The sequence below is a fragment of the Triturus cristatus genome, chromosome 3_2, assembly GCF_964204655.1.
Source record: "Triturus cristatus chromosome 3_2, aTriCri1.1, whole genome shotgun sequence".
Classification (NCBI taxonomy): domain Eukaryota; kingdom Metazoa; phylum Chordata; class Amphibia; order Caudata; family Salamandridae; genus Triturus; species Triturus cristatus.
In genome coordinates, this window is record NC_140584.1 from 1,121,161,187 (window position 1) to 1,121,186,374 (window position 25,188).

The window sequence follows — 25,188 nt, forward strand, 5'->3', positions numbered from 1 at the left end:
CCAACGCACACCATGACCGAACAACCACCCCCCACCACCACCCTCCACGCCTGGACCCCGATCAGCACCGAAGACACCATCCGCACGATGAACTCCATCCACTCCGGATCACCAACCGACCCCTGCCCTCACCACGTCTTCAACAAGGCCGACGCTGTCATCGCACCCCACCTGCGAGACATCATCAACACATCCTTCGACACCGCCACCTTCCCTGAGAGCTGGAAGCACGCCGAACTCAGCGCTCTACTCAAAAAACCAACAGCAGACCCCACCGAACTCAAGAACTACCGCCCCATCTCGCTCCTCCCGTTTCCAGCCCAAGTCATCGAGAAGACCGTCAACAAGCAGATGGCCGCCTTCCTCGAGACGAATGGATCCCTCGACCCCTCACAGTCCGGCTTCCGAGCCAATCACAGCACCGAGACCGCCCTCATCGCCGCCACCGATGACATCCGAGCCCTGATGGACAACGGAGAAACAGCGGCCCTCATCCTCCTAGACCTCTCCGCGGCATTCGACACTGTCTGCCACCGCACCCTAGTACAGCGCCTCAGCAACATCGGAATCCAGGACAAGGCGCTGGAATGGATCATCTCCTTCCTCGACGGAAGAACTCAGAGAGTCCACCTACCACCGTACAAGTCAGAGGTCTCCGAAGTCATCTGCGGCGTCCCTCAAGGATCCTCTCTGAGCCCCACCCTCTTCAACGTCTACATGAGCCCCCTCGCGGCCATCGCACGCCAACACAACCTCAGCATAATCTCCTACGCCGACGACACCCAGCTGATCCTCTCCCTGACCAACGACCCCGCCACCGCCAGAGCCAACCTACACGAAGGGATGAAAGAGGTAGCCGAGTGGATGACGACCAGCCGCCTGAAACTGAACTCTGACAAGACGGAGGTCCTCATCCTGGGCTCGTCACCCTCCGCCTGGGACGACTCCTGGTGGCCTCCCGCCCTGGGCACCGCACCCAAACCGACAGACCATGCACGCAACCTGGGATTCACCCTGGACTCCTCCCTCTCCATGACCAGGCAAGTCAACAACGTCTCCTCGGCGTGCTTCAACATCCTACGCATGCTACGGAAGATCTTCCGGTGGATCCCCACCGAGACCAGGAAGACCATCACCCAGGCCCTCGTCACCAGCCGACTGGACTACGGCAACGCCCTCTACGCCGGTACCACCGCCAAGCTCCAGAAGAGACTCCAGCGGATCCAGAACGCCTTAGCCAGACTCATCCTCGACATCCCACGAACCAGCCACATCTCCGGACATCTGAGAGACCTTCACTGGCTCCCCGTCAACAAAAGAATCACCTTCCGCCTCCTCACCCACACACACAAAGCCCTACACGACCAAGGCCCGAGCTACCTCAACAGCCGGATCAACTTCTACGCTCCCAAACGCCACCTCCGATCAGCCAACCACGCCCTCGCCGCCGTCCCCCGCATCCGAAGAGCGACTACAGGAGGAAGGTCCTTCTCCTACCTGGCCGCCAAGACCTGGAACTCCCTCCCGGCCGACCTGCGCCTGACCCAAGACCACCTCTCCTTCAGGAAGAAGCTGAAGACCTGGCTGTTCGAGCAGTAGCGGCACCCCTCCTCCCCCAGCGCCTTGAGACCCTACGGGTATGTAGCGCGCTCTATAAGTGTCACTGATTGATTGATTGATTGATCATTTCTAATTACGCTACGCAATGGCGGCTCCTACTAGATAATGCCGTTGGGGCACACACTGAGACTTCCGGTTTATTGACTGTGAGTCGGGGAATGAATTTGCACACGGGACCGCTACGATATACAATATTTTCTTCAAGAGGTGAGACTCTTTTTTTTAAATAGGATGCAGTGCGGGTGATGTGTACTTCAACCCAGCATGGTTTTGACTTTTGTCTTATCTGTCTTTTTAGTACGTTTTGGTGGGCCATATTCGGCTTATCATTCCTGTGGGGCACGACGTTACTGGAACTTTCGTCTTATTGGAGGTAATCCCGTTTATGACGTTATGGTAGCGTTGCTAATCTCGTACAGTGTTCACTGTGTTGAAATATTACTGCTTCCCCTCATTCGGGTTTGACTTGAGAAGTGCAGCGACGGTGCTATGGGGGACTCACATGTAATTTGGAGGGCCAATATGCTCATACATTTGAATTTCGAGAATCTTTTCTCCTCGTGAATTATAGACATGGGACACCAATATTTTCTGTGTATCTCGGATCCTTGACTCCAATGCGTATAAATTGCAATTACCCTCTAAACACCATTGGTGTAATTTTTTGACTTGTTTGGGGTTGGTGTCAGTGAACCTGACTTTTGCCATTTTATGTTACGCATTTTCAGCTGATTGGACTCCTATATGCATTTCGAATTGACCAGTTGTAATAGTGAAGAGATTTGGATGGATTACCGGCATTTTTGGTAAGTTTTGTTGCAGTGCGTCACAGGTATACTAACTTTTTCAATGGGATTGACAGGTATTGATACTTACCACCCGTACTTGCATTCCTTACAGCCTTCATGAAATTAGCATTTCATGCCATGAAGGTAGGGCTTTTATTCTTGACCTTAGTCCATCTGTATCAAAAATTGACCTTGCTTAAGTCTATTTTCTCACATTAAGTTTTGGGCTTCGCACGTTTCCATTCTCTTCACACTTTTCTTGCGTCTATATTTTCACTTCCTCTTCTCCCAGACATTTTTGAAAATCTGTAACTTAGATTTCATTCATCTTTAATGATTACAGTCTCTGTTTAATGATAATGAGAACAATGATTTTGCTCTTATGGTGAGAGATGAAGCGATATGTTTTCTAATTAACTGTTGTGCATGACTATAGAATTTAACAAAATATTTGTCTAGAATGCGCACATTGAGGGGAATTTATGTATTCTTTTGACTCTCTTAATGGTAACTTTCTTGTATTCATAGTGAATTATCACGTTGAAACTCTACCTGGCACCGGGAACTTCCTTTGCTCGGGTCAGGTCAATCGTTTGTTGCACATTTTTTGGTTTCTATGATGTATAAACAAATATTTTTTCTTTGGGCTGTCACTAAGGGTGATGCACTTGGATGTATAGTCATCACCAATTGTCACATGAATTTTATTGTCCGATGTTGAAATCATTTAGTGTGTATTCTTCCAGCCCTGAAGAAGTCTTGGGTGTTGACCTTGATGAAACACGTGTCGGCTGGGCATAGTGACCTACTATAAACTTATGAACACAAATCATCTGGAGTGTTCTACATGTATTATTATGTGTTGGAAGTTGGACTGTAATGAACATTACAGCATTCTAATGTGGATTTAAACTTGACAGTACTATTTGTCTTTACTCAAGCACGTGTGTGCACAGACACATCAAAAACAATATTTTATTACCTATTTCTCTTTAGTTCATTTATCATTAGTCATTTTGTTCAGCAGTGATTCAATGAGAATCAAAACTTACAAACAGACAACTCATGTGGGGCACTTTTAAAAGGTCTTTTTATTGTACTTTTACGAGTGACACTCCTGCAATCATTTCTAATCTCGGGAGGTATTTAACTCTTGAAGTCCAAGCACGTTCATTCTTGCGAGGTGGTACTTAATAATGCAAAAGGCATTGACGTAAGGAGCTTTCAGCTGAAAATATGCGCTTTTGTTTCCATTGCAGGAAACGCTGCCGAGTTCCCTTCATGGTCCTCCTGCAGCGGCGGCGTCCGTGGAGCTCGGCAGGCCGCTGAACATATCTTTGGTACCCAGGCATACTCTCGCTGTGCAGCACAGGAAGCTTTTCTCTCCAGCTGAGCAGTTTGCTGCCGCTCCACTCCCACTGTTAGTAGTTTCTACGAACAAAAAATATAAAGAAAAGCAAATTAACCTCCTGATAAATGAACCATAACTCATCGCACTCATGGTTTGTCAATCCACAAGACAGTGAACTCCAGTCCGGGTTTCAGGCTAGTCCCAAAGATTATGCACATTTAAGGAATTCTCACATATGAAGATATCTGTGGTAAATAAAATGTGACCAGTTGGCACTTCCATAAGTAACCAGGAACGACTAGGACGTTGGTGCCAAATTACAGCAAAATACTCCTGAGAGCGGCGTCTTATTCGGTGCACGTGCTGCACTCCAGCATTGGGCACTGAAAGCAGGAAGTGAAAGAAATACTGTTGATACTGCACAGCTGATGTTTAGGTCTGGCAATACACCACTATCCTGTTGCCATTTGACCTTCTGCAATCCATGCACAGAAAAGGGCGATGTCAGTCCGCAGCCCTGGTCTGTAAATGTCCTGCAGCTATTGTATTCACCCACATTGCAGCCCATGAGAGTTGTAGCAGTGATAACGTAGATATTGTTTTTACTGCCCCAGAAGCAGGAATAGCAAAGGCGCAGGAGTGATAGGACTCCGCCTACAGATAGGTACATTTCCTTTCATCTGATCTTGAAGCTTGGGTTGGAGTAGCCAGAGGTGGATAGAGTTATAAAGACAATGGGGTGACCCTGTGTCCCTCAGAACCTGGGTATAAATGATAAGAAAGACAATGGTTCTGTCGGATATAACCAAACAATCACTTTGTTTACAGTAATTAATAAAAAAAGAAGGTTTTTTTGAGGATGATTACAATCAAAGGACCACATAAAGCTAACAACAAAAATACGGTATAAATCACAAAGACCTCCAATTGGCAGGGTGGAAAAATTTTCTTTTATATATAAATTACTTCATTTATATAAACACCCATAACAGTCTTCTTGCAAATTAAGGCTGCCAAAGTTATAAACATTGAGGTGAATTGGTGAACAAGTGACAAAGTGATCAAAGTGACAGGATTGATGTGCAATATATACAAAGTGAGTACAAACATTTTTTATATACAAAATAAAAGTCGGCCAGTATTTGAAAGGGTACAATGACGCCGTTTCCCGGGGATTTCTGATTCTATGGGAAAGCGAGTCTTGGACTGGTCCTAGGTACTGTCGACGTTTCGACCCTTCATGTGCGATCTTGTATCGTCACCTGGGTCTTCATCAGGACTTAAATGTTAACAGTGGCAACCTATAAAAGCAAGTAAAGCACGTATCAACAACTATTTGTACCAAAGTCACACGTATATGGTCCCGAATAGGCCAACAGAGGCCATGACTCACCTAGCCAAAAGGTCTAGGATGACCCAATATTCAAATTTAGTAGATCCGGTGTATACATCCAGCGGAGTATCTAAAAATTGATTAAAAATGACGGTCAATGGATGGAATCATCAACCCATCACCATTGAATGCAGAGCTCCTCACCCAAAAGTGAGAAGTTAAATGTCAGTGTGGACTCATTTAGTCTCAGCGTGATAATTAGACCAAAAAGGATTTTAACAATAAAACTGGTCAGGCAATTGAACAGAAGGCCATTTTAGAATTAACGTTGTGGCGGTGAGGTTGACAGCTTCTTAGGAATCAGTCAAGGGACCCCCCGTGAAATTTGTCTGAAAAAAGTGGTGGCACAAAACACTCGTTTATAAGCTCTAATCGCGACAGGCTTGGATATTCTAATGGCATAGAGGAAGGTATGCTCACCTGAAAATTCAATTATGAGCAGAAATGTTTAACGGTACGTCAACCGGTGATTCGGTTGGGAGCGAAGACAGTTGGGAGACTCAAACTGCGTCTGCGAAGAAAGCCACACGGGCAAGCTTAGTGAAACTGCCGCGGGGCAAGCGTGAAAAGGAAAATTATTCCGTCGCGTTACTGGGATAACTTACTTGGGAGGAGAGTAACAGACAGTTTGAGTCTCCCAACTGTCTTCGCTCCCAACCGAATCACCGGTTGACGTACCGTTAAACATTTCCGCTCATAATTGAATTTTCAGGTGAGCATACCTTCCTCTATGCCATTAGAATATCCAAGCCTGTCGCGATTAGAGCTTATAAACAAGTGTTTTGTGCCACCACTTTTTTCAGACAAATTTCACGGGGGGTCCCTTGACTGATTCCTAATAAGCTGTCAACCTCACCGCCACAACGTTAATTCTAAAATGGCCTTCTGTTCAATTGCCTGACCAGTTTTATTGTTAAAATCCTTTTTGGTCTAATTATCACGCTGAGACTAAATGAGTCCACACTGACATTTAACTTCTCACTTTTGGGTGATGAGCTCTGCATTCAATGGTGATGGGTTGATGATTCCATCCATTGACCGTCATTTTTAATCAATTTTTAGATACTCCGCTGGATGTATACACCGGATCTACTAAATTTGAATATTGGGTCATCCTAGACCTTTTGGCTAGGTGAGTCATGGCCTCTGTTGGCCTATTCGGGACCATATACGTGTGACTTTGGTACAAATAGTTGTTGATACGTGCTTTACTTGCTTTTATAGGTTGCCACTGTTAACATTTAAGTCCTGATGAAGACCCAGGTGACGATACAAGATCGCACATGAAGGGTCGAAATGTCGACAGTACCTAGGACCAGTCCAAGACTCGCTTTCCCATAGAATCAGAAATCCCCGGGAAACGGCGTCATTGTACCCTTTCAAATACTGGCCGACTTTTATTTTGTATATAAAAAATCTTTGTACTCACTTTGTATATATTGCACATCAATCCTGTCACTTTGATCACTTTGTCACTTGTTCACCAATTCACCTCAATGTTTATAACTTTGGCAGCCTTAATTTGCAAGAAGACTGTTATGGGTGTTTATATAAATGAAGTAATTTATATATAAAAGAACATTTTTCCACCCTGCCAATTGGAGGTCTTTGTGATTTATACCGTATTTTTGTTGTTAGCTTAAATTGTATGTTTCACTGCTTTTAAACTGCAAATCCCTTTGCTTCCAGCACACCGGACTAAGACCGTCCAGCAGATTCAGGGTTGACACGGCTTCCGGTTGCTAGGGCAACGCCGGCTCTCAGCAGCGGACACACCCACCCACTCACGTGATCAATCACGCGACCACGCCCATCAGCTCTATATGAGCGCGCGCTGTCTTGGATCGCGTGTTCACTAGAACTCCACTCCTGAGGCGGAAGCCGGGAGTTAGCACGTTATTTTAAATTGTATGTTTCACTGCTTTTAAACTGCAAATCCCTTTGCTTCCAGCACACCGGACTAAGACCGTCCAGCCGATTTAGGGCTGACACGGCTTCCGGTTGCTAGGGCAACGCCGGCTCTCAGCAGCGGACACAACCACCCACTCACGTGATCAATCACGCGACCACGCCCATCAGCTCTATATGAGCGCGCGCTGTCTTGGATCGCGTGTTCACTAGAACTCCACTCCTGAGGCGGAAGCCGGGAGTTAGCACGTTATTTTAAATTGTATGTTTCACTGCTTTTAAACTGCAAATCCCTTTGCTTCCAGCACACCGGACTAAGACCGTCCAGCCGATTCAGGGCTGACACGGCTTCCGGTTGCTAGGGCAACGCCGGCTCTCAGCAGCGGACACACCCACCCACTCACGTGATCAATCACGCGACCACGCCCATCAGCTCTATATGAGCGCGCGCTGTCTTGGATCGCGTGTTCACTAGAACTCCACTCCTGAGGCGGAAGCCGGGAGTTAGCACGTTATTTTAAATTGTATGTTTCACTGCTTTTAAACTGCAAATCCCTTTGCTTCCAGCACACCGGACTAAGACCGTCCAGCCGATTCAGGGTTGACACGGCTTCCGGTTGCTAGGGCAACGCCGGCTCTCAGCAGCGGACACACCCACCCACTCACGTGATCAATCACGCGACCACGCCCATCAGCTCTATATGAGCGCGCGCTGTCTTGGATCGCGTGTTCACTAGAACTCCACTCCTGAGGCGGAAGCCGGGAGTTAGCACGTTATTTTAAATTGTATGTTTCACTGCTTTTAAACTGCAAATCCCTTTGCTTCCAGCACACCGGACTAAGACCGTCCAGCCGATTTAGGGCTGACACGGCTTCCGGTTGCTAGGGCAACGCCGGCTCTCAGCAGCGGACACACCCACCCACTCACGTGATCAATCACGCGACCACGCCCACCCACTGGGCCAGCCTCACATCATAAATATGTGCTGCAACAGGAAGCGCAGCGGACGAGCGCAGCGGGCGCGACGAATGCGCGCCGAAGGCGCGCATAAGGCAAGCTCGTCTGCGCTCGTCCGCGCCGAGGACGGGCCAACGGCCACCCCCCCTGCAACTCTAGCACCTCGACCTCCTACATCTATGGTAAGATTAACATACTCCATCGATGAACTACAACAACTGAGATACCTAGCAGATCAACCGCACAAACTTCCTCAGGTAAGATACTCCAATCACATCGTAGGTCCTCTATCTTGTCCAACTTGCACTAAATGTCCAGGCAAACCTCCATTAATCAATTCACCTTTAATACAGGCAGCACTAATAAATGCCAGATCCCTTCCCAAACATAAATTAGAAATCGCCGACTTGATAGATGCGCAAAAACTCGACCTACTGTTTATCACCGAGACATGGGGTGATGAGGCCTCAGGTCCCGACTTTGCAGTAGCCACTCCCAGCAACTACAATGTTTGTAGACTTGACAGACCAATAAAAAGAGGTGGCGGCATTGCCATAATCTATAAAAGCCACCTCAAACTTACGACTAAATCGTACATATGCTCAGAATATGAGTCTCTCTCATTCACCCTAGGATTATCGGCAAAATCATCCTTTAAGGGAATGTTGATTTACCGCCCGCCAGGCTCAAGAGCTAAGTTCCTAGCTAACATAGGGAATCTAATCGAAATAGTCGCTGATGCCCCTCATTTCACGCTATTAGGCGATTTCAACTTTCATCTCGAGACTTCAAATAATCATGATTCCATGCAACTTATTACAGACCTTGAAGCTGTAGGCCTAAGACAACTTATTAATTCTCCTACCCATCGCGCAGGGCACACATTAGATGGACTATTTACGAATAGCCCCTATATAAATATCACCCAGATAATTCCTTTGATCTGGACAGACCATTCTGCTATTTGTTTCACAGTACAAATAAACTACATTAAATCTAATTCCGTTGCACCAGCTCGTTCAACATTCAGAGACTGGAAAAATACTGATTTATCTCAATTAGCAGAGATGATACAGGATAAATTTGACCCCACTGAGCTTGATCCCATCAAAGCATCCTCTAATTACCTGACCAACATAAACATGGCCTGTAATAAATTAGCCCCACCTAAATCTTCACATCAAAATAGACCTACACCTTCAGCCCCATGGTTCACTGAAGCCTTACGTATGCACAAACAATTCTGCAGGAACCTTGAAAGACAATGGCGTCGCAACTATAACCCGGTAGACAAACTCAACTACAAAAATGCCCTTACTATTTACAAAAGAGCGATAACAACTGAGAAAAGCCATTACTTCATCACCAAGATTAATCAGGCAAAAAATTCGTCAGGAGAACTATTCAGGGTAGTCTCCACCTTATCCAACCCCCCGTCGCCGCCCTTAGAGGCATCTCAACCACTGACTGATGCCTTGGCCAGGTTCTTTGAGGAAAAAGTTAGTTCCATCTTCCAGACTTTTTCACGTACTACCCCCCTACCTTCTGTGATTTTTCCTACTACTAGCATTCCATCAACTCTATTGGCTTTTAACCCCGTAGACAAAGACTATATCCAACGTCTAGTAGCCATCACTAAATCCGGATCTCCCCTTGACCCATGTCCTCCTTCCATCCTTAACCGCATACCGGAAGCAATCTCCCCTTCATTATCCACCATATGCAACGCCATGTTTGCAACAGGAATATATCCTTCAGTTTGGAAAGAAGCAATCATAAGGCCACTACTGAAAAAACCAACGCTAGACCCTCTTCTCCCAGCAAGCTACAGACCTATCGCTTGTCTCCCATTTCCAGCTAAGATTTTTGAAAAGTCCATGAACTTGCAGCTGTCAAAGTACATCAATGACAACAATTTGCTAGATGACACACAGTTTGGCTTTAGGCAGGGACATGGGACAGAGACGGCATTACTGAAAGCCGCGGACGAAATCAGAATAACCATGGACAAGGGAGGAGCAGCTGTCTTAATACTCCTAGATCTCTCTGCTGCTTTCGACACGGTCGATCATATCACCTTGATCGACCGTGTCGCAGCTCTGGGAATAGGAGGAACAGCTAAAGACCTGATTGCTTTGTTCCTCGCCAATCGGCCGCAGACTGTCAGAATGGGCAATTTCACCTCCCGAACCTTCTCTCTCCCCTGTGGCGTTCCACAGGGCTCCTCGCTAAGTCCGACGCTTTTTAACATCTATGTATCGGACTTGGCGAGGGTGATAAAATCCTATGGCATTGCCCTGACTACATACGCCGACGACACGCAACTGGTGCTGTCGGTGTACAATAACGGAGCTAGCGTGTCAGCCAACTTCCAGGAGGGCATGAAGGCAATAGGCTCCTGGATGTCATCAAACTGCCTCAAGCTTAACTCCGACAAAACGGAAGTGATGACATTCGGGAGCTTGAAACCAGCATGGTCCCCACAATGGTGGCCACCGGTGCTGGGACTCCCCCCCCAACCGGTGGCTAAGGTCCGCAACCTGGGAGTCTTATTCGACAACAAACTGACCTTCCACCATCACGCAAATGCCATTTTATCATCTGCATTTCATACACTCAAAAAGATCAAGAAACTTCTTCCATATCTACCACAGTCAGCCGGTAAAACACTTATCAGTACTTTAGTGTTTTCAAAAACGGACTACTGTAACTCCTTGCTTCTTAATGCACAAGAAGGAGTCCTCAATAAAATTCAAACTGTTCAAAATGCGGCCGCAAGAATTTTACTCTCTATCCCCAAATTCGCATCAATATCCCATCACATCAAAGAGCTCCACTGGCTACCCATCAGGAGCCGAATAAAATTCAAGGCTCTTTGTATAGCCTACAAGACTCTGAACTATCCAGGGCCTAAGTTCCTAAAAAAGGCTCTCCATCCATTGGAGCACAGCAGAACACTTCGATCCTCTGCAACCTTTCTGCTGTCTGTCCCTCGGACAAAAAAGCCACTTGGGGAGATAGGTGTTTCACTACAGCTACTGCTAAATTATGGAACACCCTCCCTTTGCATATAAAAGCGGCCCCCACTCTCATTAAGTTCCGAAAGAGCCTCAAGACGTGGCTTTTCTCCTCTGTTTAAATTCCCTTAAAGAGTAAGGAGTTCTCTGAACGCCAGCGCCGAGACACCTGCTTAGGTATTTGCGCGCTTTAAAAATAGCAAAAATAAATAAATAAAATAAAAGCTTTATGTGGTCCTTTGATTGTAATCATCCTCAAAAAATCCTTCTTTTTTTATTAATTACTGTAAACAAAGTGATTGTTTGGTTATATCCGAGAGGTGGATAGAGCCAGGACGCAATGGTACTGGGAGCCACCGGCAACGCCTTTACGCTGGAATGGCTAGTCTACCATGCCTGGTACTAATATGGGAAAGGCCGGGGCAAAACTACAACTGCCCGCATGAGGGTGGGAGCGGCACATGTCTGAAGCACAAGGTCATAAGCCTGGGCCACCGTCTTGCAAACCCTTACCCACAATGCCAGCAGAACCAGCTATGCATGGTATCTATGCAGGACCACGTGGCTCCCTATGAATGGTGATGCTGACATTCCCACCCCCATCTTCCATTAGAAGGGGGAGGTGATAGGAGACCTGCTGCACAGGTGTCTGGTAGCAATTGAGACATGAGAGTGAGAGGCCACCACCATGAGGGAAGCTGCAGTGCAAGGCTCCCCTCACACTACTTACAGCAAAGCCATCACCTCTCCCAGTGTGCCCAGCTGGGTTCCTGTTAAAGGATTTCCTGTAATAGCCACCTTCATTTACTGCATTGTACAGCCTTATGCGAGTGCCTGAGGCGCACACAGTGCACCCTGGTAAGAGGGTGGCCCCCTTAGTGCTGCATTCTGGCACAGTCACAGCGCTTTAATCACTGGGGCCACCCAAAGGAGTCCCCCCATTTCCAACGCTCTCCCTGCGTATTTTCCGGTGCCAAGGGTACTGGGGCCAGGTACTTATACCTGCCGCAACCAGGTGTTGACCACCTTGTTCCCCTACTGGACCCCCCTGGAACTCATGTTCGTTTGCGTCATGTCGGTTATATAGATGGGGTCAGATTTATGTTCCCTGGCGCATCCCTGCAAATCAGCATGGATGCGCCAGGGAAGATGTGTCACGCAAGTTTGCCCTTGCGCCACCGCAAATGCGCCGCATTTACAATGCGGTGCATCCTGGCACAAGGACAAGTAGATGCGTGATGCATGTGCCGGCGTAAGGTTGGCACAGTGCTGAAGTTGTGTCGCAAGCGCAACGCAACTCCAGCACTGTTCCAACCTGCCTATCTGTAACGTGGTGCATCAAGCCTTACGCCTGCTTCAAGCAGGCGCAGGGTTTTGACGCATCAGCGTTGGAAAAGTGACTAAGTCAAATCTTATAGATTTTACTGAGTCACTTTCAGGGGCGTTCCTGCGACGGAACGCCCCCCCTGCGTTGAAACGCCCACATGAAACCTGACGCAGGTTTCATGTGGCGCAGGGCTTTACACCGTGACGCATCTCCATAGATGCGTCACGATGTAAATAGGGCGCAAAGTGGCGCAGGGTATACGCCGCCGCTGCGTCATAAAAGTGACGCAACGGCGGCGTAAAAGGGGCGCAAGTCCGATATAAATCTGCCCCAGAGTGTTTCATCCGTTTCAGCTGGTGAGTATGGGGCCCTTGAGGGGTCATTGCTCCTGTCCCTGGTTGACGACATCCGGCCCGTTGGTTCGGGAAAACAATTTTTGAGCACCAGGGTCGATGACTTCAGCATTGTGAGGCATTATGTCAAATGTGTAGTGTGCTCAGCGGGTCTTAACATGAGGTATTGAATGAACTGCCCGAGCGGAGACGTCTGTAGTTTGCCATTTCGGGCATGCATGGGAGCCATTAACGCATTTTCAGGGGAGCACGGCTGGACAGTTCTACCTCTTGGGTATGCTAGCACCAACATGGTTGTGGGATTTAACCCATATGGGCCATACCTACGAATGCACTGCAGCTGCAAGACAGATTCAGCTGCCACCCACAGGGGAGGGATGTTTAAAAGGCACTGGAGTGTGGCATGTGGTCCAGGCAGCCTGATCATGCATTGGCATCGACTGCCATCAAGTTTCGAATTAGAGCAATACCAAGTATGGCAAATCAGGATATATATTTTTATATTTTTCCTCATCCGGCCGGAATAACAGGACAGCGGGGAACATGGGAGAGGTGTGGTTTGTGTCTCTTTCCCTGAGGAGGTGGCTTACGGGGCCAGGTGCCAACGTGCTCATAGCCGTTGAGGGTGGCAAACAGGTGAGCAGCACGTTGCCCGTGTTCCAGAGATCTGACGAGGTGCTTGTTCTGTTCCAGGTCGTGTCCGGGGTCGCAGCATTTGTGCTCTGCAACTTTGTGACCATCAACTTTCCGGGGCCTCTTTTTATTGCTGTTTCCTGCATTAGTGAGATACTGAAGGGCCTGCTCTTGTGGTGATCTCCCTAAGTGGAAATCAGTGACCCCTTGTGGCTCATAATTCGGATGCCCACATGGACATGATTCAAGTCAGTTAGGCTCTATGGGGTAGCTCCATTGGGGCATGCGGTAGCAAGTATTTGACATGGCAAATTTGTGGATAAATCCAGGACCATATATTTCAGCGTACAGGGGCTGGAGCCGGATGTATGTCTGTTTGTCAAAGGATACAGCAGGTCTTATGCGGGTGGACTCCCCTTTCGTCTTCACGAGGGTTCCTCTCAGCCATTGACAAATAGCTTTCATGTGCATGTTGCCCGTCATCATGGGTGACTTTGTGTTTTTCCAGCTACAAAGTGGTACCATCTCAAGGAGCACAGCATAACGATTTATGCCAAACCCCAGGAGTCTTCACGGAAGGACCCTGAATGTAAACGGTGGCGCCCTGCTAGTCCATCAGGCGGTTGTAAGCCTTAGCAACCGGGGGCTTGCCTTGAAACTTTCAACCTCTAAAGAGGCATGAGTAAAATCATGGACAGCTGGTCTATGGTATTTAAAAGAGAAGCTCACCAAATAAAATGGTAGCACCAGTTGAATTGGCCACTGTGCGGTTTGGCTCATCAGGCGGTTGGACAGCTTAGGATACTCATCGCTGCCTGTCCTTGGATCACACGTAAGTTAACCCACAATGACTCCTGCACCGACCTCTGGAACTGACGCCTGCCAAAGCCAATCTACTGGACCTCACCATAAGGCCCGATGCCCTGCATTCTAAAGGTACTGTTTGCGAGTCATCCCAACACTGTAGCTGACCCACGAAGGAGCTGTTTGGATTTGTTGTTAACGACACCGTGATAGCCATCGACTTCAAGGAACTGTATTTTAAGTCTACTTTTTCTTATTGATATTTCTTAGAACTGTATGTTGGATTTTTTTAGTTTTGGTCTTGTTTTGCACAGATAACATATTGGATATATTTCTAAAACTCATGTGATGTCCTTTTGTAGTGTCTTCACTGTATGTTATGCGCAAATGCTTTACACACTGCCTGTGAGATAAGCCTGACTGCTCGTGCCAAGCTACCAAGGGTGTGAGTAGGGGTTATTTTAGAAGTGTGTCCTCTTACCCTGAATAAGGGTCCTGACTTGGACAGGGTAACAACCCGCAACAACCTGCCAACTAGAGACCCCCATTACTAGCAGAAACAGAGTATCATTTGTTGTGTATAAGTTACACTTACTGGAGCAAAATCATACTCTAGGACATTGGCAGTGGCTCCACTCAGCCTAACGGAGTTGCACGATGTTGACTAAAATCCACAAAATCTCCCTTTTGGAACTCAATTTACAATAGTATTTGTGTATAGGGTCAGTTCACACACTGAGATAGCATTTCTAGAAGTGTAATACCATTTTGAAATTCACACAAATAGTAATATATTTTGAAAAATATTTCTGACGCAAACCTCTTTGGGTGTGGAGATCGAAGAATGAATGTGGTTCCACAGTGTGAATTTTCCGTAAGTTTGAGCAAACCTATAAGCATACTTGTTTGTGGATTGTCAAACTTTTTTTCTTGTCCATCCCTACTCAAGGAATAGTTGGAGATTTTCTCCAATGAGTGTATTGGGAATTCTGTAAAAGATAGATACCTTCACCCATGCGAAGAGGTTAGCCTGCAGATTTTATGTCTTTGAATCTGGCCCTTTAAATAGGACCCAGGTGGTGGTGAGATTAGAAAGGATTCATATTGTTCAATGTCTTCTGGCATGGTTTCTAAAGACATCTGTGCTTGGAATTATGAAATGAAAAGAGCTGGTTTTCACGAATTAAATGTGTGCAACCACAATTTGTCCCAGTGTCCTCATTCAGAGGTGAAAACTCCTAATTAAAATAGTCAAAGAAGAATGAAAAGGAGTAATAGACAAAAACTGTGTGAAAATGGCAAAAATGAAGAACTGTAAGATGCAGTGGATGGACACAGAGTGAGAAGAATGACAAGAGACGAATGGATAATACAGTATAGAAAAGTAAACCAAAGGTGGGAAATTGGCGGGCAATGACAAAATGAAAAATCATCATTGTTTTTATGTTCGTGCACCCAAATAGAACTATAAATATGGAGTAACAAGAGCTCACAAGACTAGAAATAGGTAGGATCATAGCTATAGATGTGAGAATGTTTTTCACATTGTTAATTTGTGTCTAACAAATAAAAGCATGAAGCTTGTGAAGTCCTGTGTAAGCTGGGCATGTGCCTGAAAATCAGGACTATGCTGAATATGTTGTAGTCAAAGTCAGACACCTGTCCCATTCCTCATACCTGTCTCATTCAAGTGCTGAGCCACTGCAGAGGAAAAGCTAAGCAAAGTAGGTACATGTGTACAAAATACTTGTGAGTTAACTAAGTCAAAGTTTAACATCCTCAGGAGAAAAGGTAAGTATGGAATGCATTCGCTTAGAAGAAGCATGCTGGTTACCAGTGAAATTGTTTCAGAATACTCAAGAGAAAACACTAAGCACTGTTAGCACACACCTAAAAAATTCCCATGGATTACAAGGGTCAACTAAACTTTGCAAGAGAAACTGAAACACAGGCCTAAGTGAAGGCCAATCAAGAAATTCTTGAAACAATGGGTAGCCAAATTATTAGGATAATTGCAAGTCGACAGCAACAAAGATGTGGAGATGGCTCAAAGGCAGGAGGACAACACTTTAGCTAACTGTGGAGTATGGAGTACTGTGCATGGTGGGGGTGGGTGTCTAAGGAAAGAATAAGTCAACCTTTGACCTTCAAGACAGTGGAGGCAGGGGCAGGGACTTTCAATGGGGGTGTCGGAGTGGCATGGGAAGAAAGCACCTATGATGCACTAGACTTAGGGCCAGCTTGAATGAACAGGAGCATGTCACGAGGAATTAGCACATTACATAGGTGCTCATAAGGACTAGCATCAGCTTGGGCTATAAATGTTAAACTGCTTTGGATTCTCATTCAGGGGAGGCGTGGGAGTGGCACAACGAGGTGAAATACTTTAATTTCTCCAGTTTTTTTGCTCTTTCCATTGTATGCTGCATTCTACAGCACACGTAGTAGGAGCAAAACAACATTAATGATTGTGTTTGTGCAGGAATGTGCCCCTTTCTGCACAACAACAATCATCCCTGCAATGCAGGCACCCTTGCACCATGGCGCAAGGGTGTCTGTGTTGGAGCACGGTTGCTGTTTGTGCGCCAGCACAGGGGATAAGGACAGGATTGCGCTGTATCTTGTATATACAGCGCAGTCCTGCCCTTTTATTTAGACACAGGGCAGCGCAGCAGGAAGGTTTGCTGTGCTGCCATCCTTCAAAATATGGTAAATGAGGCCCATCATTTTTGCTATTGAAATCTTCTAATCGGAGTGTTTCTCACTGAAGAAATGGTTGATATATTTGTCAATATGTCTCTAAAAATGTAGCCTGTACTTCTAAAGAGGTCTGCACATTGGCCTGCTGGATTTTCTCTAGGTAACAATTAGAGAGCACAGAACTCAGAAGTCAGTCTTTTTATCTTCAGAAAAATTATGAAAATTTACAAGTGCACATAGATCTTCACTGGTTGTCAATGAGGCAGGGAAGGGATTTTAATCCAGATTGCTTGATTGCATAAAGCCTTTGACAGCCCAGCTCAGTCCTCTACCAGCCAACTTCTGGCCTTACATTCCTGGGTGCCATCCTTGTGTTTACTAAGGGTAGACGTTCTTGATTCAATAATTCAGGGCAGGTCAAGTCTTACTTGTGGCCACTCTTTTCATGAATTAGTCAAACTCACCTAAATGTCATGTACCCATCCCAGTGCTTCTTGTAAGGAATCCTTACCTGGAGCAGCTTTCACCACGTCCTGCGGTGTTAATCCAGCTAAAATGAAAATAACACTGAGTCAGAAAGACAAATGGAGGGCTCATCAGCAGGGCAATGCAATGGGTTGTCCCACCCTAGGCAACAATATTTTGTCAGACTCAACCACTTGCTGCTTGGAGGGGAAATCCGCTGCCTCCTTCCCCTGGTGCCGTGGTTGCGTCTCGCAGTGTAGGACTGAGTATCCTAGGGTATTTTTGTCACACTATCTAGCACATCTTGAACAACTGGTGAGGGCACAGTCATTTAATGTTTGTCTTGGGGTGCTGGCATGCAGTGGCTATAGTTTATGCCCTAGGGCTCTCTGTGTCAACTTCGTGCCTTGTTTCTATCTTGTGCAGTCTTCTAGCCAATACTATAACAGAGCCAAGTATGACAGTAACAGGAATTTCATGAGTCGTGTGCTTTACAAATACATGTTATGTTATATTATGCAGGGTCCGACTGGTCATAGCAGGCATCAGGTTTTTCCCTGGGAGACTGGAAGGGTGGGGGCCGATTTTGCAGCAGAGGGGTCGGTTTTTAGGTCTCGCTGGTGTAGGCTGCGCACATGCGCAGTCTCGCTGGCGAGATTTAACGTTTTGGGGTATTTTCAGTAACAGGCTTTAAGCCCCGCCCCTCTTTTCCATTGGCCGGCATCACCGTTTATGCTAAATGTTGGCCAGCCATTGGAAAAGAGCTGATAGTGACGTTTTCGGCCGGCTTTTTGAGCCGTCCCATATGGACGGGCTCGTCTGCCTTCCGTGCGTCGCGAAAGGTTTCTTATCTTTATGGGTCCAAACACATGGCCCCATAAAGATAAGAAACCTTTCAGCAGGCGAGGCCGTCCAAGTGGAACACCAGAAAAAGCCAAAGAAAACGTCATGGTGAGCGCTTGTTAATGAAGTGGTCCAACATGTGCCGCAGCTGAGATACCACAACAGCAATAGGACGGCATTCCGAGCTGCCAGCCAGGACGCAGCCGAAGAGCTGCTCCGCAGTAACCACAGTGTGGGCAGCCGAGGGCGGATTCAAGTGCCCGCCTGAAACATCTGTGCTCAGGATCGAATGCCAACACCTCAGTGGCGATTACAGTCTGCAGGGGTCTTGTCACGGCGGCCCCGTGTGGAGGCTGCTCTCTACACATGTCCCTCGCCGCTCCCACCCTGTGTGTGCTCGAAGGGAGCCCAGTGTGCGCATCCCAGGGCGGATTCAAGTGCCCGCCTGAAGCATCTGTGCTCAGGATCGAATGCCTTGGCCTTGGTGCCAACACCTCAATGGCGATTACAGTCTGCAGGGTCTTATCTCGGCAGCCCCGTGTGGAGGCTGCTCTCTACGCGCGTCCCTCGCCGCTCCTACCCCATGTGCGCTCGAAGGGAGCCCAGTGTGCGCAGCCTGGTTTCCGGCGACCACAGGACAGGTCGGTCAGCTGTAAATCTTCAGTAGCTCGGCTAACAAGACTTCCTTCTGACACGTGGGTGACCGAGAGCAGTGCGCATCAAGGTCCATAAATGTACTCCAGCATGACAGGAGCCTTCATCCGACATCTAAGCCACAACCCTGTTCACTCTGCCCGGTTCATCAGCGGATTTTGGTAGTCGACGACAATTGACACTTCCGTCTGACTGCAGTAGTTTGTGCCCTCATGTTCGTGAATGCATTCACCATATAAAAGTCAGTGTTCCTCATTTGGAGTAGAAACAAAAAATATACCAGCTGGGGGGCACGGAGCTACATATGTAAAAACTAAACACGGCCGTCCATTAAAGTATACCAGATTTTGTACTAGGCGTTAACTGATAGTCTCACGAACTTTCAAACACTTACTGAGCTGTAAAAATGGTAACCAACAGCACTAATGTGCAGACTAATTTCCTTTCAACTAACTGTACATACAGTCCACCTGGATAATGTCCACGCACACTTCTTTCAAAGACAGTCACAACAGATCCTCCAAATACTGCTTGTAAATATCTGGATGGTAGGAGCTGCGAGCAGGTCTTTTCACTTGCAAGATGGGTGAAATGGTACCATCAAAGTCAAGATACTGTCCTCATTTAATAACGTCCAGCGCTGAGTGCTTCTAAGAGTGTAATAAGTGACTGCTTGGGTATCAAAGTGCTCTTGGATCTTCTCTAGCCAGACAGGTGACTGCTTGCACTTTAAACTGCCCTTTTCTATCCTAATCTGGATATGAATGTAATCTGAAGCAACAACATTGCTCACATGCTCTTATCTGCACAGATTACTCTACCGTGGTATCATCTTAATCACATTAATTAGCTTTAATCTGTGCCATAATCGCAGTTATCAGCACTTAAATTTATTATACATAAGAAGATACATTAGATTGATAGAATTTCTGTCTTTTTCACTCGATTCCAGTCTTCCAGACACTGCTTCATGGATATCCTTGGAAAGGCCAAGCCTTGTCAACAGAATTATACTACCTACTGCTTTGAAGCCCTATGCTGGGTTCACAAGATTGCCAGGGAAGTGTCCACTGTACTGGTAAATAGCGATCTTCCAACCAATTTGGCTGCAAAGAGCGTATGTTGCATTTTGGACAAACATATTCCTAGCATCAACTATCACTGCTTTTTACTAACTGCAATTGCTGAAAGATTCACTAAATCATTCGTACATTTAACTACAGTTATTATGGTGGGGGTGTCATTTTCTACGTTACGCCAACTCCTGTTCTCGGAGACTTCTTTCCAGTGGGAGCAGTCAATTCTAAGCTGTGTGCAATGTGGGGGCCGCCTGATATTTTGCGTTAGAATGTGTGACCGCACTTGAGTCTTTCAGCAACCACTCCACTTTACATTGCAAGTGGCTCAGTAATGCAATTTTAAAATCAATACTACCTGTGCGACTACTCCGGAACACTTTACGCCTTCTTGTTTCATGCAGATACGCTTTATAGCGCAGACAAAGGACGGTGAATCTGTGTGAACCGGTGCTATTCTTACTTTTTCTGAGCAACACGATTGTGACCAATTATACATTGATTGCCAATTACCCCGCAGAACCTCGGAATTATTCACCACTGAACTGTTTCAGGCTGTGAGAGGTCTGAGCTCAGCGCCACAATTGAGGTGTCCACTAACAGCCAAAGTGGGCTGTGCCCTGCCTCGGATTACAAAGTTTGCCGTCTGGACAGATCTTCTTATCCGTCATACGTCTGCTGCACTGGTTGGTTTGTCTTCCGGTCCCATTTTTGGACCCCGTGGCAGGACTGGGTGCATTCCTGCTTCCCGGCACATTCTGATGTACCCCGAGCACCCCACAAAGCGTACCCTTCAGCCACCTCCTTCATCTATCAAGAGGTGCAGGCCCTTCTTCATGTAGTAGGTGAATCCATCTACCGCATAGGTAACCGGCCTTTCAAGGTGTAACAACTATGCACAAGGTACCTCTTAATCAGTGCACCTTGAGGGACTACTGTTAATAAAACACGGACAATAAGCACCTGTTTAGCCACGCAGTGGTCTGGTACCAGCATGCACTTGTAAAACAAATAGGATAGCGAGGGGGTAAATTGTGTCCTGCATAAAAGATCTAATTTGACCCGAGACGAGAAATTCTACATTGGCAAAATAGGATCCTGCAAATAATTTCATTTAGCTATATAAATCAAGTTGATTTAAGAGGAAATAAAACAGTGGAGTAAGCATGTAGGCCCACCTATAGATACATGGGTGGTTCTAGCAACTCTAAGATCTCCGTAAAGGACTAACAAAACAGTGAGAACAAAAAAGCCATAATTCGCACAGTCCAGTAGCACAAAATCATATTTTGCCACAATTTATGGACTGCTCAAAACAAATGCGAATATGAATGGCTTTTTTTTTTTTTTGATTTTGCAAATTAGCTCTAGGAGTCTGTCATACGAAGAATCAGGTTAGGTGTATATTCAGAGTAAAGTGTGCCCTTTCAAATGCCAGAATCTTTTCAGTGTAAATGGGCAGCAACTTAAAACAAGCATTGACAATGCAATAGGTCTCGCCTTTGATTAGGTTAAATCCATTTGCTTTGCTAATGGTATAGTATAGCAAAGCAAATGGCTTTAACTTAATGAAAGGCGAGACCTATTGCACTTTTAATGCTTGTTGTTACTGGGGGCCGGTTTTAGCAGCAGTGCTGCTATATCAGCCACCAGAAACAAAAGCAGCTGGTGGGCAGGACCGTCAAAATTGACAATAATAATAATAATCCACATTTGTAAAGCGCAAACAATCACCCGTAAGGGTCTCTAGGCGCTGGGGGCCGTCGGGAAGATTAAGCAAGCTATTGCCTAGAATCACATGGTGCTGGGCTGATCTGCCGCCGGTGCCGGGGATCGAACCGTGATACCCAGATTCCGGCGTCAGTCACCCTGGCCGCGGCGCCACACCTCTTCAAGGCTGCTCTGGGTTCCCAGTCCGGCCCTGATGTTATGAGTCACGTGCTTGCTCAGCAAATATTGATGCTGCCACTGCGCATCTGGGTTGGGTGGGAGTTCGCACATGAACCCATAAGGCTTTTTGAAAGATAAAACAACACTAGAGTTTAGTAATCGTTGGCATTGATTGCCGTAAGGTTATCAAAAATAACTCTTAGAACTTTATAATGTAATAACTTTTATAACATTTTATGTTTATCCAAGAGCCATTCTCCTACCTTTTTTGAGCTTGTAAATGATGTGTATTTTGCTGGTGCAGTTGTGCCTTGAAATAGTGGCCATCAGGTGGTAACACCCATTACTGTCTTTATTTTACCAGTGCATTTGCCTGAAGGGATGGCATTTTCATGGGTAAGCTACAATCAACTGATTAATGAAGTGTTAGTGCCCCTTTGGTAGTGGGGAGAGTGAGGGTACCCCACAGCCACAGGCACACAGTCACTATGTTCTTTACCAGGATGGAACATGGCATGTTTTAATTAAGCAGTTTGACAGATTCCCAAATCGCAATTTTTTGGTGAACAGGAGCCCTACATGACAGCGGGGACATTCCCCCTTGAGCTAAGGGATGGAACCACACCGTTCTCCCTGAACCACATACTTCCCATTCCCCACTGTTGCCAGTCCTTGGGCGATGGATGATGTGAGGAGGATATTGTGTTTTATTGTGGCTTTCCGAGCTATGGCTAGCCCTGAGTGGCAGGGAGAAGGCATTCCTGCTGCCTGAACTGTAGTTCTCTTTGTACGCAGTGCTTAATTTGAGCTGGTATTCAGCACCGGCACTTAATTCTCAACACCTACACTTATGACAGTTCACCACATGGTGACACTGTTTGTTTATTTTGAAGTGAGGACATCATCAGTGTTGAATAATTCAATATAAATAAAAAATTGATAATTCCAGCGGTCCATACTATTTTTATAGGTTTGTGTGACCTGAAATAATTAAATGTCTCACCTGTAAGAGTATAACAGTTAGTTGTTGTGTTGGTACCATCATTGGCGGTGCTGGCTCAAGAAATAGGTGGTACTAGCAGCATTGGCCTTCTGAGAAGGGTCCTGGCATTTACTTTCTTATAAGTACAGTAATTCAGTAAAAAAGTAAAACAAGGTCGGGACTCTTTTGTCGTACAGGTTATACTTTCCCAAGTAAAACAGTGAGGGACATATTCTCAAGGCGATATCGCTGCGTTAGCGGCACTTTTCTAAAGCGGCAATATTTTTATCGCCTTATTCTCAAGCTGTCGCTAACAGCCGTTAGCAACAGTGTTTAGGCAGAAGCGTCTGTTTTAAAGATCACCACTTCTGTTACTGATAATTATATGCAGGAGAGGCGTTTCCGTGCAAAAACGCACGCAAACAACACTACTCCATATTCACAAGGGGATCCTTGAACTTCTGAAGACCAAAAAAACTGTCTCTGACTGCAGTTAGAGCCAGTAACTTAAGACCAGAAAATAGCTGGTCTTAAAAATGGGGATAACACTTGGGGCCACATCTCAGCAGGTTTTTGGGGCAGGACAGCGCTGCAAGCAATGTTGCAGTGCTGCCCTGCGACAAAACTACAGTGCAGGAATGCGCACCATCAATAAGATAGTGTGCATTCCTGGGCCCCAGTAATGAAAAGTGTTGCAGTGCTGCGACAAGACAGCGTTGCAACACTTCTCACTACGCCCTTGTTGCGACAGCATGGATGCGCTGTGTTCACTGGACAGCGCTCCATGACGCAAGTAATGACAGATACATCAGGAATCCTGACATATCTGTTTGTGCTAAAGTCACGCATTGCTGCAGTCGTGTTACAAACATGATGCAACTCCAGCAATGCATGGGGTCAGCCCATCCCTGTGGCACTGTGTCACTCTCATGCCTGCCATCAGGCAGGCAGGTGGCACTGACGCAGTGTCGTCTATCAGGGTTGCCCGAATGTCGGCGCTGTTGGGAATCCATCGGTGGTGGTTGTGCCCTGCTGTGTCATCGCGTGGAAACAATGGTGGAGTGTTGGTGCAGAGGGAGTTCACAAGATGTTCTTCGGCGGCCTTGATCCAGCTGCAAGGGGTTGCAATGATGGCGGGTGGCATCCGGTGGCCAAGGTGAAGACGTGATGTTACCAATGATTGTCGGTCCAGGGGAGTCCACAGTTGCGGCTGTAGTTGAAGTTCCTGCTGGTGGAGGTGACGTGCTCGACCATGTGTTCTGCTATGTGGCTTGTTGAGGTGACCTGCTGCTTGCGTCTGATGTAGGCGACCTTCCCCAGGAAGGGGTTGAGTCCTGGTCACAGGGGTTGTCCAGGTGGAACATGAGTTCACCAAGTAGAATGTCGTTGGTGGATGGGAGACCCTGGTGTGCAATGAGGTCTACAATGGTATTGGAGAATGGGGAGCCATGGCCCGAGGGCCCCTGCAGAGTATGTGCTTGGGCTTGGTCCGGATCTGGGAGGTGAGGTGGTCCATGGTCACCCTTGGGTCATTAGAGTGCGTGGTCAGTCGGAATGTGCTGCTGTAGGTGATGGCAATACCTCCTCCGTGATGGTCAGCGTGCTCCTTGCTGGTGTTACTGCAGCTGTCAGTGAGCAGAGGTTGGTCCTGACAGGCGAGGGGACATCCAGGGTTGATGGCGAGGAGGGTGCAGGTGCCGAAGTGGTGGAGTGTCCAAGAGGAAGGCTTCTTGGTGCTGAGCATGGACCAGGGGCAGACGGACGCAAACGGCGTAGCCTATGGGTTGACTTTGGCACGGGAGTTGACCAGTACAACACAGGCAGTACATCGTTAACAACGCTACTCCGACAACACAGGTGCCTTTTGCATCGCATTTGAATACAACGTACTGTGAGGTCAGTAATGGGGTAATTTAAAGTTTTTCTGGTGGTTAGGGGTTTCGGGGGCAAAATACGAAAATTGGGGTGTGTTTTGGGGTAAGATCTGAAAATTGGGGTGTGTTTTGGGGTAAAATATGAAAATTGGGGTGTGCATTTGGGTCAAATATGAATTTTCGGTGTGTTATGGGGGCTCAAAAAGGAATTCCAGGGTTCTCGGTTTGGTTTGGTGTGCAAAGGTAGGTTTTGGGTTGCACTCACTGATGCGGGTACAGTGATATTGATGTCTCCGCTATGCAACACCTACTCTACTGTTGCAATGTGCTTAGCATTAGTATGCATGGGAATGGAATGCGATGTTATGGCATGCGTTGCAATCACGTATGTGCCTTTGGCACACAGGTGGTACGCCCACTGTGCATGGGTGCACAGCGGCTGCCATTGAGAAGTGCTTGGGGGAATTGACAGCTGTGAGGTAGCAAACGCTGGAAAGAACACTGGATGGGGCATGGACGAGGGGATGTGTGTGTGAGCAGGTGTTGTGAAAA

The 25,188-nt window shown here is 46.8% G+C and overlaps 1 protein-coding gene across 4 annotated transcripts in view; it reads right to left on the reverse strand.

Annotated features, from left to right (window-relative positions):
* Positions 1-3,481: 3,481 nt before the first annotated feature.
* The window catches only part of LOC146859224 (uncharacterized), a 121,099-nt gene continuing 99,392 nt past the window's right edge, over positions 3,482-25,188 (reverse strand). For all 4 annotated transcript variants that reach the window (XM_085646962.1, XM_085646961.1, XM_085646960.1 and 1 more), the window contains 2 exons: positions 17,364-17,402; positions 3,482-3,839 (listed from right to left, as the gene is read on the reverse strand). In XM_085646962.1, the coding sequence (XP_085503088.1) occupies positions 3,688-3,839; positions 17,364-17,402 (191 nt within the window). In that variant the 3' untranslated portion in view covers positions 3,482-3,687. The remainder of the gene's footprint in view (positions 3,840-17,363; positions 17,403-25,188) is intronic.